The sequence below is a fragment of the Mustela lutreola genome, chromosome 17, assembly GCF_030435805.1.
Source record: "Mustela lutreola isolate mMusLut2 chromosome 17, mMusLut2.pri, whole genome shotgun sequence".
Taxonomy (NCBI): domain Eukaryota; kingdom Metazoa; phylum Chordata; class Mammalia; order Carnivora; family Mustelidae; genus Mustela; species Mustela lutreola.
This window is the reverse complement of record NC_081306.1, coordinates 6,225,448-6,239,144: the sequence shown is the minus strand read 5'-3', so window position 1 is coordinate 6,239,144 and position 13,697 is coordinate 6,225,448. Positions and strand designations below refer to the sequence as shown.

General features: G+C 51.0%; 1 protein-coding gene across 1 annotated transcript in view; it reads right to left on the bottom strand.

Annotated features, from left to right (window-relative positions):
- Nucleotides 1-873: 873 nt before the first annotated feature.
- CACNG3 (calcium voltage-gated channel auxiliary subunit gamma 3) overlaps nucleotides 874-13,697 on the bottom strand; it is an 81,769-nt gene continuing 68,945 nt past the window's right edge. Inside the window, exons 2-4 of the mRNA XM_059155325.1 lie at nucleotides 11,860-11,943; nucleotides 6,980-7,120; nucleotides 874-1,960 (exon numbers count right to left, since the gene is read on the bottom strand). Of these exons, the coding sequence (XP_059011308.1) occupies nucleotides 1,449-1,960; nucleotides 6,980-7,120; nucleotides 11,860-11,943 (737 nt within the window). The 3' untranslated portion in view covers nucleotides 874-1,448. The remainder of the gene's footprint in view (nucleotides 1,961-6,979; nucleotides 7,121-11,859; nucleotides 11,944-13,697) is intronic.

The window sequence follows — 13,697 nt, the reverse complement described above, 5'->3', positions numbered from 1 at the left end:
AGGCCCTCACCGACCAACGGACGACTTCCCACCAACCTAAGCTTTCCAAGGAAGAGAAAATTCCATCTGCCTCCATACTCCTTCCCTCTGCCCTATAACTGCGGCCCCTCACCACCACTGCGTGTCAGGCAGTCTCTCTGCTTGCCCCGCCCGCGGCTCCCTGGCAGTGTATTTGATAACCTTTTATCTCTTTTGTTCCACCTCGGGGAGAATTCTTCCCTGGACAGCGCCCCCAGACCCCAGCCAGTCTGGACCCTCACCCACACTCACCAAGAACCAAATCTGCGGGCGCCCTCCCCGCGCTTGGACTTCCCAGCCTCCAGGACGGTGCGAAGGAAGCATCTGCGGCACCAGCCCCCCTGTCTGTGGTGTTTTTGGTTACCGTAGCCCAAGCTGACTCCGATAACGCTCCGGCTGCTGAGAACGCATCCAAACACTAAAACTGCATATATCAGTTCTTCACCATGTGCTACTCATTTCATACGGGGCACTCCATGGGAGCCTCACAGCTGCGCGGAGGAGGGCGCTATACCGTGTTCCATTTTACAGGTGAGAGGACCGAGGCCCGAAGGTGAGGTGGACTCGTCCTAGCTCCTAGAGCTCCTGGGAGCCAGGGCCAGATTTTTTTGGAACACACGCTTGCCGCCAGCTGGCCTGCAGGGATTCAGGTGAGGGACAGGCCCACTCTGACACTGGCGGGGGCACCTTGCTAGTCTCAAGGTGGCGGGGGGGGGGGGGGACAGGGTGGCGGGGAATCTTCCCGGCGGTTAGATGAGCAAAGCTCCGCTTCCAACACAGAGGTGAGCCAGTGCCATGGGTAGGCAGCCAGTCTGCGCAGGAAGGGGCCGGAAGAAACAGAACACCCCAGCGTGGTTGGTTACAACAAGGCAAAACCTTTAATAACATGGGTGCTTATTACATTAGCTGCTTTGGGGGCTCTGACATCTTGATTTCTGGTCATGTTTTTCTAACACGTAAAGGTGAATGCCTCCCTCGGGGCCACCTGAGCGGCTGGTGTCCCGAGGATTTGTGTGAGTGGGCAGTGGGGACAGTTGCACGCGCCTGGGGTCTCGGGGATCCACCCCCCCCTCCCCCAGCCACCACCAGTGACTTTGAGTAAAGTCCTCTTCCAAGGAGGGAAGAATGTGCAGGTCCTTCCAGTAAAGAAGGAAGAGAGGAAAACATCTGGCACAGATACACAGAGAGAGAAATGACATCATGGGATGGGCTTGAAAAGTTGGGGAAGATGGGGGGGGGTTGGAGGGGGGAGGTGGGTTAGGACCCGGAGGACCAGGGGCCGAGGGTGGGGGAGGGCTGAGTCCATTTGGTTTCATTCTTTGTAAAAAGTAATACCATCACGAGGACCATGCCATGCAACCTCAAAGCCGCCTCTGTACGTTGCCCCCCAGGCTGTGCTGGGGCTGGAGGCCAGAGGGCAGAGGTCAAGTTCAGACGGGCGTGGTGCGCCTGTTGGCCGGATTGTTATGCAGCGACTCTTTGAACTCTTTGGGCGTGGAGTTGTGGAACTGTAGAAAAGCGTGGTCCCGGTCGGAATTGAGGAGGGTCCCCATGGTGATCTTTGAGGGGTCCCGGGAGAGTGTGAACATGGAGATGTCAGTGGAAGGGATAGTGTGGAAGCCTTTGCTGATGGGGGACAGGTCTCGGGATCTGGGCTCCGTGGAGCGGGAACTTGACCGCCTCCGGAATCTATACCTGTAGGGTGGAAGGCGGGCAAAGGTAGATTTCTTCAGGAGCTCCGAGTGGGATTTGGCACGTAACTGCTGATGTTTTTCGATATAGATGTGCACAGCCACGACTCCCACAATTTCTGCGATGATGAAAGAAAAGGCCCCGAAATAAAAGGACCAGCCGTAGGAGTAGCTCTTTTTGGAGTCACGCTGCCCGGGGTCTCCAGCATTGGCTGATATATAAACTATGATGCCGATGATGTTGCTTAACCCTAAGAGAGGGGAAGAGAAAAAGACATCTTTTGTACACGGCGGAGGGAACTGTCGTTTGAACAGGGAGACACGGAGCATGGGCTTACGGCTGGAAAATGCAAACCCTGGGCCTTTCTTGCACGGTGTGTCCCTTGGGAAATGAGGATGCTGCTGCCCGGTCCCAGGTGGTGTGCGTTTAGCTGCAGAACACACCCTATTCCGATAGCAAGTATGGGCGGGCTCAGGATGCTTGTGTTTTCCCATACAAGCCATTCATTCCATCGAAACCTAATCTTTGCAGGGCACCTCGGTGGCTCAGGTGTCAAGCACCTGACTTCGGCTGAGGTCATGATCCCAGGCTCCTGGGATTGAGCCCCCCCCATGCGGCTCTCTGCTCAGCGGGAAGCCTGCTTCTTCCTCTCCCATTTCCCAGGCTTATGTTCCCTCTCTCACTGTCTCTCTGTCAAATAAATAAGTAAAATCTTAAAAAACAAAACCAAACCAAACCCCAAAAACCAAAAAAACCCTCTTTGGCACTGAATCATGAGGACACTAAAAGGAGGGAGATACAGGTCTCCGCTCCTGAGTTCCTCCATGTTAGTAGGAGAGACGGACACATAAAGGCAATTAGAGCAAAATACAGGAAGGGCTCGGCCAGAGACGCGTATAAACCAGTTCAGAAGCAAAGGGAAGCGGACCAGGTAAGCCCCTAGGGTTTGAAGACAAGGGGACCTTGCATAGGGTTGCGCAGGGTTTTCACTGGGCTGACCAGGAGGTTGGTGACATCTTGAGCTAAAATAAGAGGCAGCAGAGAGAACAGGTTTCGAGAAGAGGGACACGTGAACATGTTGGTCGGATGTGCTTAAGGAGGGTCCAAAAGCAGCTGTCCGGTGGGCGTAGATGGGGCTGCCCCTGCAGCGTGGGGAGCTAGTGAACCCAAGGGGCAGGGAGATTAGCTTCCTAAGTCTCTTCATCTGCACAGGATAAGATAGTGCTTTAGATTAGCTGTCGTTTGGGCATCGGGAATTGGGGACCGTGCAGCTGCTGTCCCCAGCAGGCAAGGTGTGCATCCCCCAGGTGCCAATGGAGAGGCGCTGGAAATGGTTACCTGGAGGTAACCTGATTTTCTAGGGAGTGGTAAGAAAACAATAGAACCTGAGGGCCGAGGGGTGTGATCATCTCTGACCACCTTTCTCACATTATTTTTTTTTTTTTAAGATTTTATTTATTTATTTATTTAGAGAGCGCCAGTGAGGGGGTGGGCAGCAGATGGAGAGAGAGAATCTCAAGCAGACTCCTCGCTGAGCACCGAGTCTGACGTGGGGCTCGATCCCACGTCCCTCTGATCATGACCTGAGCCCCCAAACCAAGAGTTGGACACCCCACCTTTCTCACATTCCTGTTCCAAAGGTGGAATGTCTCTTTTTGTCTCTTTGCTTCAAGGGCCTCATCTAGGCCTTGATGCCAACAATGACTCAGGGAGGTTGGTGTATCAGCTGGTACCTCCTTGTCTCCAAATTTAGGTGATGCTAAATGGGGACTGGCCCTCGTTACAGTTCCTAGCACCAGCTGGTAAATAACCATATCCAGTGGCCGTCTGTGCTCCATCTCTGGTCCTTACGGCCCCAGACTCTTCCTGGGGGGGTCCTTGTGATCTCCCTATAGTTCAGCAACTAAAGGGTTAAAGCTGGGCCGTTTTGACTCACTGGGGCACATGTATTAAGGGGGAGTTAGTATTTGACTATGATCTCTGGCCTGCTCCATCTGGGACTTGCTTCTAGAAGGTGGTGGGGGCGGGGTGCGGTGGTCTGCTTCTGCCCTGTCCCCTCTTGGCATTACCCTGTGCAGGCATCCAGCAGGTCGGCTGTGAGTTCTAATCACTGGGCTATTTCTAAATATGGGGGTTGACACAGACAGCTGTATGTCAGGCTGCAGGAAACCACAGGATGAAAAACCGCTCCTCTGTCTGGAGTGTCAACTCGGCTTGAAGATTAGTAGGGAAGACACATTCTTTTATATTAAAATGAACACGGATAAAATAAGGAGGAGAGAGCAGAATTCACATGAATTTTTAAGTATAAATGGGAGACAGGCTTCAAAGACATTTCAGCTCACTGAAGGCTGCTTCTAGCGATGCCCCCCTACCCTACCCTCCACTCCCCAGGGCCATGTTTTTTTTTCTTCTCTGCTAGCAGGGCAATTTTGGTGGCAAAGTTTGGGGAGCCCCCAAGGGAAGTCTCGATGGGGTGAGAGGAGGGGGAGCAATTTAAAGAGAGACTTAGATGTCAGACCAGGTTAAAGGAGGCAGGGGGCGAAGGGGTTGCCATTTGCTTATAGGGGGCTTCCGATGTGCGAGGCACTGGGCAAAGTCTTATATGCACCATCTCAAGTATTGCAACAGACCTGCTGTAAAAAAAAAAAAAAATTAACCCTCTTTTAAAGTTTATTTATTAGTGATCTCTGCACCCAACGTGGGACTCAAACTCACAACCTCGACATCAAGAGTTGCACACTCTTCCATCTGAGCTAGCCAGGCACCGACCCTCTTTCCTAGATGGGGAAACTGAGCCTAGAGAAGGTACATCACTTCCCACATTGACAGTGCTAGGAAATGGTAGAGGTGGGATTTGAACCCAGCACTGTCTCTTGGCCAGGGTGGATTTAGATTCCAGGAACAAATTTTAGGAAGGACGAGAGGCGAGTGGGCAATCCCATGGACTCTCAGCTCCTTGAGGGCAGATCTGCCTTGGTCTCATTCATTGCGATGGCCTCATGTCCTCGCTGAGAGTCTGACTGGAGCAAGTGTGCAGTGCGGATGTACAAAACGAGAAAGTGAATGGTGTTGGCGTGAGAATTCAACAGCACAACGTCTTGTGCCTCAGCTACTACGTAGTAAGCAGTGAGATTGTGTTAGGTGCTGTTCTAGGCAGTTTACAGATACCAGCTCATGTCTGCCTCTTAACAGCTTCAAGAGGTCGGGCGTTATTACCCCTACTTTTCAGATAGGGAAACAGAGTCACAGGGATGTTAAGAGACTTGTGCAAGGTTCTACAGCTGGGAAGTCGCAGAGCCAAGATTGGCAGCACGCAGCCTGGCTTCAGAGCCCTCACTCTTCAGCCTTATGCATGGTGCCTGCCCGGTGTTCAATAAAAGTTCTTGATTCCTTGCCCCAAGCCACAAATCCTTAGAATAGCCGAGCAAGAAAGAGTCTTAGAGAGTGTGGGCTCTTCTGCAACTTCCATTTTATAGGTGGAAAAGCTGAGGCTTTTCGGGTTCCTTGGGGAGATGGGGGGGGTGGTTATCCAGGAATAGATCCCAAACTTCTCGCCTCCCCTCAGGGCTTTCACCACTGCCCTGCCTGTTTCGCGGTTCCCATGTGTCCCATGTGTCCACCTACCATCTCTCACAGTACCCCTCGTGAGAAAAAATGTTGCTGGTGACACACTCTTTCCTGACAATCCCCTTGGGGGACAAAATAATGATCTTCTGTATGGGAAACCCAAATGTCAGCACAATCCATTTCCCTCCAGGTGGGTCAGAGCCCAGGGGGTCTGGATGGGCCACCAGTGACTAGAAAGTGCCTCAAAACCACACAAAGTCCTGGGTTTGCCAGTTGTTACCATCAGTCTGCACACAGCTTGGTCAGGGGCCATGGCCACCTTTGGGCTGACCACACCCCCAGGGCAAGATGGCGGCTCCCTCCCTGGTCTGTTGCTGGAGTTGGTGTCCAGAGACTCGGACTTGGATGCAGTCCAGCTTCCTCATTTCCCAGAAGGGGACACAGTGGGGGAAGAAATGGGAATAAGTTCTTAGAGGGGAGCAGGACGCTGGGCCTTAGACTTTGGAACTATGTTCTTGTTGCTTTTCCAGGACTAGAAAATGATATTGAGGTGCCCCAGCTGGGCTCAGTTGGAAGACCACACAACTCTTGATCTTGGGGTTGTGAGTTCGAGCCCCATGCTGGTTGTGGAGATTACTAAAAAAAATAAATAAGTAAACTAAAAAAAAAAAAAATTGCGCTTCTTATGCTCAGCCTCCTTCCAACAACACCGGTGAAGTAGATACTATTATTAGTTAGGGAGAGGAGGTAAATCTAGGGGAAAGAGAACACGGGAAGATGCAAGAGGGAAGAGGGAGAAGGCAGTGCAGGGGACCCTTCCTGAACTAAGACCGTCTCTCATCCCTCTTGCCACCTTCTGGTCAGGCCAGCTACTGATTGTGAAGTTTTCCTGGAGAGCATTTTGGGCTGCTGGCTTTCTACCTTGCTCCCAGAGACGCCTTGAACAATATGAGAATCTGAGCCCTTGGGACGCTGCCATGTCTCAAGCAGCCAGAGCCATACATGAGTATGTCCCAGCGAACAGAAAGTTGGACCCTGTTAAAATAAGCTGAGCCAAGCTGAGCCAGTCCCATTACATACACATGCCCTCCGTGTGTGAACCTAGACAGTTGCCTCTTCAACAATACGGAGTTAGGGGTGCTGACTCCTCCCCCCCCAGTCAGAAATCTGTGTGTAACTTTTGACTTTCCAAAAACTTAACTGCTGATTGCCTACTGTTGACTGGAAGCCTTACCAGACCCAGTCCATTAACACATACGTTGTATGTCCTAGGTCTTCTATACTGTATTCTTACAAGAAAGTAAACTAGAGAAATAAAAATGTCATTAAGGAAATCCTAAGGAAGGGAAAATACATTTATACTACTGTACGGATCTGTCAAAAAAATCTGGGTATCCGTGGACCCCCGCGGTTCAAACCCAAGTCTCTCCAGGGTCACACACGCTCTCTTACTAACCAGCTTCTCTCTCCCTCTGCTGACCCTTCTCCCGTATCTCCTCTTGCCTTTCCATCATGCCCCTGCTAGCGTGTCGGCACCTTTGGTTCTCATGAAAGTCTCTGACTCCTCACGCTTAACACAAGTCGAGTATTTTCTCTCCCTTTCCTTGCACGGAATCCCGAATAGCACTGCTTTGTCCTCATGGGCCCGGCTTGGGGTTGGGTGTCTGGGAAAATGTCTAGGCTGGGGCCAGCTGCTCACCTGCAGAGACGAAAAAGATGCCCGCGCTGAGGATGACATTGTGTCTGCTTCGGTGGAACTCGCTGGCTGCCACGCAGAGCCCGCCAAAGAACAGCAGCGTGACGCTGAGGATGGGGAAGACACTGGAGGCCCTCACAGCCCCTGCGGAGAGAAGGGGGGACGGTTCCAAAGGCGTCCCTGCCGGCCCCAGGCTCCAGCCAACCTGGGGCACACAGTGCCCAGGGGGAAAATAGCGCATGAGCAGGACAGGACATGCTTCCAACATGGGCGTCAAACTAGCGCGGTTGCTCAGGGCCCTGTGCTTGCTGGTAAGGCTCTGCAGTCGCCGTCCTGAAGTTCTTCATCATTTTATCTTTGAATGGAGCAAGTGTGTTTGAGTAGGCTTCACACTCAGCATGGAGCCCAACGCGGGGCTTGAACTCACGACCCTGAGGTTAAGACCTGAGCTGAGATCAAGAGTTGGACGGTCAGCCACGCAGGTGTCCCTCGCGTTATGTTTTAGAAGTGAAGTCTGATGTGGAAAAGGGGTGTGCGGTGGGGGGCTTGGAGCCTTGACTCACAGGGGATCCCACCACCCGTCAGCTCTCCACCTCCCCATTCCCCTGGGACAGGACCTTAGCTGCCCATTCTCCTGCCCCAGCCAAGGATCACTGCTAACTTTCATTCCTGGTGGGGGCTAGGCATGGACAAAGGAAGAACCAGGGTTAGGTGTAAACCCCAGGCATGCAAAGCTACGCCTTCCCCCCATTGAGTGTCTCTGTGCCCCCCACCCTGGGGGTAGTTTGACATGAAATAGCAAATGAAAGACACCATGACCGATCAAGAGAGAGAGAACAGAAGAAAAGAAAAAGCATTTTTGCCTGTGTTTTGAATGAGGAAACTGGGGTTTTCATTTGCACTGGACCCTGCCAATTATGGTACCAGCCCCACATCCAAAGGTTCCCATCAGATCATATGCTGTTCACCAAAATGCAGAATCTTTCCCGGGACACACCTACATCTGCATAGCACTGGCTCTGGCAATCCTCACTTAATACCCACTCAGTCACCCTAGGAACAAATGAGTTCATTTATTCATTCAACGATGTCACTGTGCTGCGCCTATTAAATGCACTTGGGCTGTGCTGGGTCTTGGGGTGCCTAAGGTTCTGAGGGAGGGATTCTATGGGAGGGGGGCCTCAGTATGCCCCCAACCAGTATAAAGGTGGGGGTCCCAGTATTCACCCAACCGGTATAAGGTTATTTCCTTCTATGTCCCGACCAGAATATACCAGTTGAACAAATTCCGTGTTCGTCAGTGTACAAAAGAACAGGGATCCCCAGCCTTATGGGATCCCAAGTCAGTTGAGTTGATGGTAGGAACAACTGCCTAATTTGCAGGACCCAGTGCAAAATGAAAAGGCAAGGCCTCTTGTTCCCAAATCATGAAAAAATGTCAAGATAGTAACAGGAGAGCGCTGAACACTGTGGGGCTCTTGGAAGGGCGAGCTCTTGGGGCCACAAGGGCCGTGGAAGCCAGACGTGAGCTGACTGGGGCCAGGGTGGTAGGCTGGAGGTGGTGAGAAGCTGTGGGACCGAAGATACATTTCTAAGGTAGAGCCACCAGTGGCAGTGGGCAGTAGGAGATAGAACAGCTGCGGACCATGCCTATGTCTGGCGCTCGGCCGCTGAGCCCCTGGTGCCACCCAGAATGCCACGGGGCACGAGCAGGTGCAGCAGGAAGGGTCATGAGGTCATTTTTGGCCTTGGGGATTTCAAAGCTGAAAGTTCAAGGCTTTCAGGCCCCGTATTTGTGGGAACCCACCTCCCGCTGTTTCTGTTCCCCACTGCACAGAGGGGCTTACGTGCCAACCGCCAGGCGGTTTTTACAACGTGATGACTGGTGTTTTATTCGGTCTCGTGGAAAAAGTTTTCTGGAAGTTTGCTAGCTGAGTTAGCCAAGAGGGTGGCCTGGGAGGGATGATGGAGAAATGAGGGGAGCGTCTGAGGGCAGTCTGATGTTCTCTTAAGGATAAGAAAATGGAAAGTTCTTGCTTTTGTTTGAAGACGGCCACCCCCAAATCACCCAGTGTTGGGACCTGGGCAGACCCGGAGCCTGAAAACAGCGTCTTTCCCATTCTTCTGCTTCCATGGTCAAGTTTTGGGAAAGGCTGGACCCCCTGCTTCCTTTAGTCCCCAGATCAGGGGATAGCCCTGGGGAGGGGGCGCTGGGGTCCTAAGTGGGCACACGAGCCCGAGCGTGGGCATAGCTTCTTTATAACTTCTCAGTATTTATGCATATGACCTATGGGTTTCCATTTGGACCCTCAGCCCAGAGCCCTACCAACAGGGGTTGATCTGCCTCAGTGGTTTCCAACAAACTTGAACGTGAACAAACCTTTAAAGTGTTCATTTGCATTGTGTATTGACAGGGATTGCTTGAATATTCAATGCGATAAGTTCAATCGATTAAAAGAGTAGTTTAAAAAAAATTTTTTTTTGGTAAATAAGATTATGTCCAAAGGAAATAATTATGGACGTTTGAAGCTATTGAACTGCATTGGTTATTAAGGCACAGATTTGAAATGGGTGGCTGTGAGATTTGTGACTGTGGCTGGAGTAGCCCTGTGGCAACCAACTGGTGGCCACACCCCACTGTTTAGCCCACAGATGAGATATGTGGCTGCAGGTGTCTGCCTCAGGACATTTGCTTCTGCCATTTTCTCCGAGTCAGGGTTATCTCCTCTACTTTCATTTAACCCCGTGGGCACATGGTAGGTTCAAAACAAAAAGGTTTTACTGTCTTCTCCCCTTCCTCCCCGACTTCCTTCCTTTACCGTTTCTCTACCCACAACTACCTGGGGGTATGTTGGGGTTTCAAGGATGGGGAGGGCCGTTTGTTGCAGTGTAATTCTACCATGGGCATCGGAGTAGGACCTGGCCACGTCAGGGCTATATTATGGGGAGTCTCTTGTCCGTGGGTCTTGTGGGCTAGTGAGCCTTATGCTCTATGGTGAAGCTATAACCTGTCCCAACAGCACTCAAGAACGAGGAAACAGCAGAAAAATCAGTACATGAGTCCCAGTCCCACGACGGCGTGGTCACAGCAGGGATGGCCCCTCACACATTGGAGGGGTCTGGAGAGCCCCGTGGGAACGTGCCCTGGTTCTCTGTGCTAGGGTCAGGGATTCCAAAATTCCTCACAGGACATCTGTGTGGTTGTAGAGGCTTCTCGTAGAGGCTTCCCCTGAACCTTAACCTGGTTCTGTGGCTAATGGTGAAGGAGGGGGGGGCCTGTGGGAGGGGCGAGGACCTCACTTGCCCCGAGGGGAGCAAAGTATTTTGTTGGAAAAGCAATCCACCTCAGGGAAGCTGAAAATCTGAAGCTGAAAAACTGAAAATCCGTTCCGGGAGTTGTGAAATAGAAGTTACAGCTCTGTTTCACCTCCAGCGGGGCAAACATCACAATGTTTCATTAAAGCAGGAAGGAAAAACAAAGAGAAATGATGGGCACTCAGTAAAACCCCACTGGAGATGAATTTAAAGCTATTCTTCGGAGGAGGTCCAAGCACAGAGCTCCATCTCTAAGCAGGCTCTGTGTTCCCCATACCAAGTTTTTCTGAGCTGCTGGCACAAATCCTAGTAGGCATTTGGGTAAATCCTAGTAGCTGCACAAGGACTGGAAAAAGAAATGGTGTGTTTAGGTTTCAAAAATTAGCTGAAAACTGACTTTCTTAATTGACCCTGCTATAATAACTACATAACAAACATTGTTACACGATTCAGGGCTCATTCATCTGCAGACTAACAGGTGTGAGCACGGCCACAAATGGTTCTAATTTTAAAACCACTCATCTTGAGCTACAAGTTACAAACATAATCTTGCGTAGGACAGTTTCTTAAAGTTTTTATTTATAATAACAGTTAAAAAAGGGGCGAACTTTACACTTAACATTCCTTAGTAATAGATTAGTCAACACCTTTGAAATTCCTCTTTGAGTGAACTTGACACGCATTCTTGTTGAAGAAGTTACATTTAGATTACATGAAATGTCAAAGTCTCTTTGGGCCTGGTTCAACGGCAGGTGCACATCTGCCCCTGGACTGTGCTAGTGCTTGTCCCCTGCAACAGAAAGGGGCTGGCCCTATATTGCTTCACTGACGCCACGCTGGGCCCCGGGCTGAGCGTAATGCATGTGAGCTCATTTAATTTTCACGAGCCTATCACATCGATGATGCTATCATCTCCATTTCTGACTGGAGAAGAATAGTTGGGAGATGGAAAGGTAATGAAAGCAGTGCACTCGGGTTTAACCCAGCCAGTAGAGAGTTAGACAGGGCATACAAGCCCAGGTCAACCAGGACCCAGAGCCCTCATGCTAAGCCACCTTGCACTCTGCTGCTTCCCAAGTGCTGCCTTGTCCCATATCATACCCAGCTTACCAGCCTGGGGACAATCCCAGGAAGATGCTGGCCCTGTCCCAATAGGACTGCAGACACGTGAATTTGGGTTTGCACTTAACCTCCCAGAGCTTGCCCTTAGGACTGTGCTTTACCCATTAGCTCATCACCCATTAGCACCTCGACTCAGCTCTCTCGGGAAGGTGAAAACTGGTATTCCGGTTGAAGAAAATCCCTTAGATTTTCTCCTCAGCAGACTAAAAAGAGCCTTTTAGTTTTGACTCACCTACTTCTCCCCCTTGTATTTCTAGTTCATGGACTTTAAAGAGACTCAGATATCAGAATCACTTGAAAGTCTCTGTCTAGTAGCCAAGGTCCCCAGAAGCTCCTTTGGAAGGATCCATTTCCAGGGATGTGTACGGAGGAGCCTCAGAGGCAGCCGCGCAACTGCAGGGCTGCCCGCACCCCCTCCAGGGGAGACCCCAGAAGTGGGAACTCACGCAGGAGATACTCCGCTGTGTCTTGTTCATAGTCAGCATCTTCGGGGAAGTGATCGATTTTCTTGCACACTCCTCGGAAAGCCCCTGTGGAAACAAACGTGGGCCTGAGCTGGGGGGGAGGAGCCAGCGCCCCTGGGTCCTCCCCCTCCGCAGTGGAGAACCTTCCCTGGTTGTTGCAGGCTGTGCATACGCTGGTTCCTCTGCACCTGTCCTAGGGCACACAAGAGAGACCGGCAGTGGAGGAAAATTAATTAAAAAAAAAAAAAAAAGCAGCAGAAGACTTCATTTTCTAGAAAATCTGCTTCCTAGACTTGGCATGATGTTGGGATCTATGGAGAAGAGCAAATAGCCATGGAACACAATCATTCATTATGAGGACTGTCTTGCCGTATCTATCCCCCACGTTCCATTGGGTGAGAGAGAAAGGGAGGAGGAAATGGAATTTGTGTGCTAATTTCCCATTACAGATGAGGAAACTGAGCAGGAGGATTTTGCATGCACTCGCACAGTCTGCAGGAGAGCCTGCATTCCAACCAAGGTTGGGGGACTCCCGGGTGTCAGTCGTGGGCAGGGGTTCAGGAGTAGCCCCCTGTCCCTGATCCTGCTCTTAGCTGACCCAGGACTGTCCCCTCACGGCCCCCTCATCCCCCGCCTCCCCGCCCCTGGTCACAGCCAGCTGTGCTCTGCTGTGTAGCCCACGCCTTCCGGGAGGCACAGACGGCACAGGTTCCTCTTGGGGGAAACTGTCAGCATTTGCTTCCTTTTCTTCCTTCAATATCAGTTTGACTTAAATCATTCTGGGTGTTTGAGAATCCTTGTGGGTGTTTGTTAACCAACCAATTAACCGATCTCTGGGGCAGCTAATGGCTCTGCCAGTTCTTATAAATGACAACAATTTCCGAACTCCTCACTGTAACACAGCGCGGAATTACGCATCGCTGTTCCTGAGAATCGGGTGTGGGGGGGGGGGAGGGGCCGGGTGGCGCCGTGGGACAGCAGACCAGGCAGATCTGCCCTCCTATTTCAGCCAAGCTACTGTAAGGATTAAATAAGGCCATGTATGAAGATGACATCCCTTTTGCATTTTTTGCAAAACTCTAGGCGTGCCGTGATAGCAACCGGCGCTTATTAATGCTTCCCGTGGGCCAAGCGCAGAGCTGAAACTTTACCTCCCTTCTCTCATTTACTCTTGTCCACTGCCCTGGGAGGTAAGGGCTATTGATCCTGACATGTGATGATGAGGTAACCCAGATCACAGAAGAGACTGAGGTGTCACAGCTGGAGAGGAGAAGAATCGATATCTGAATCCGAGCTTCAAAGCCCGTGGTTTTCACTGTTGCACTGTGGATGGCAGCCATTATTATTATGTCAATAATAATCTTATAATAAAGAGTTCCATGCATTTAACCCCTGCTATAAGTAGGCTCCAAGCCAGAGGCATTTCCCAATAAATGCGATGCTGTATGTGAAGCACCCTCTTGCTTCTGATTCTCCAATCACCAGGCAAAGAACGGACTCAGCACCAACAAGGGGTGGGGGGTGGTCCTGGAGAGAAGTTTGCAGTCTCCAGGATATTCTTGGAAGAAAACACAAAGTTATAACTTCTTCCCTGATATGAAAAAAAAAAAAAGCCTTTGTTTTTCTCTTGTTTAGATTTTAGCATTCCATTCACATACTCCTCTTAGTTTAAAATCCCCATTCCCTTCCAGCAAGCTGGATAAGAAACCAGACTAAGTCACACACGCAGAGCCCGTACCACGTACCACGTACCGGGTGCCATCCGAAGCCCTGTACGTGTTTTATCCTCTTCAGCTCTCAAAACAGCCTTATGAGGTACC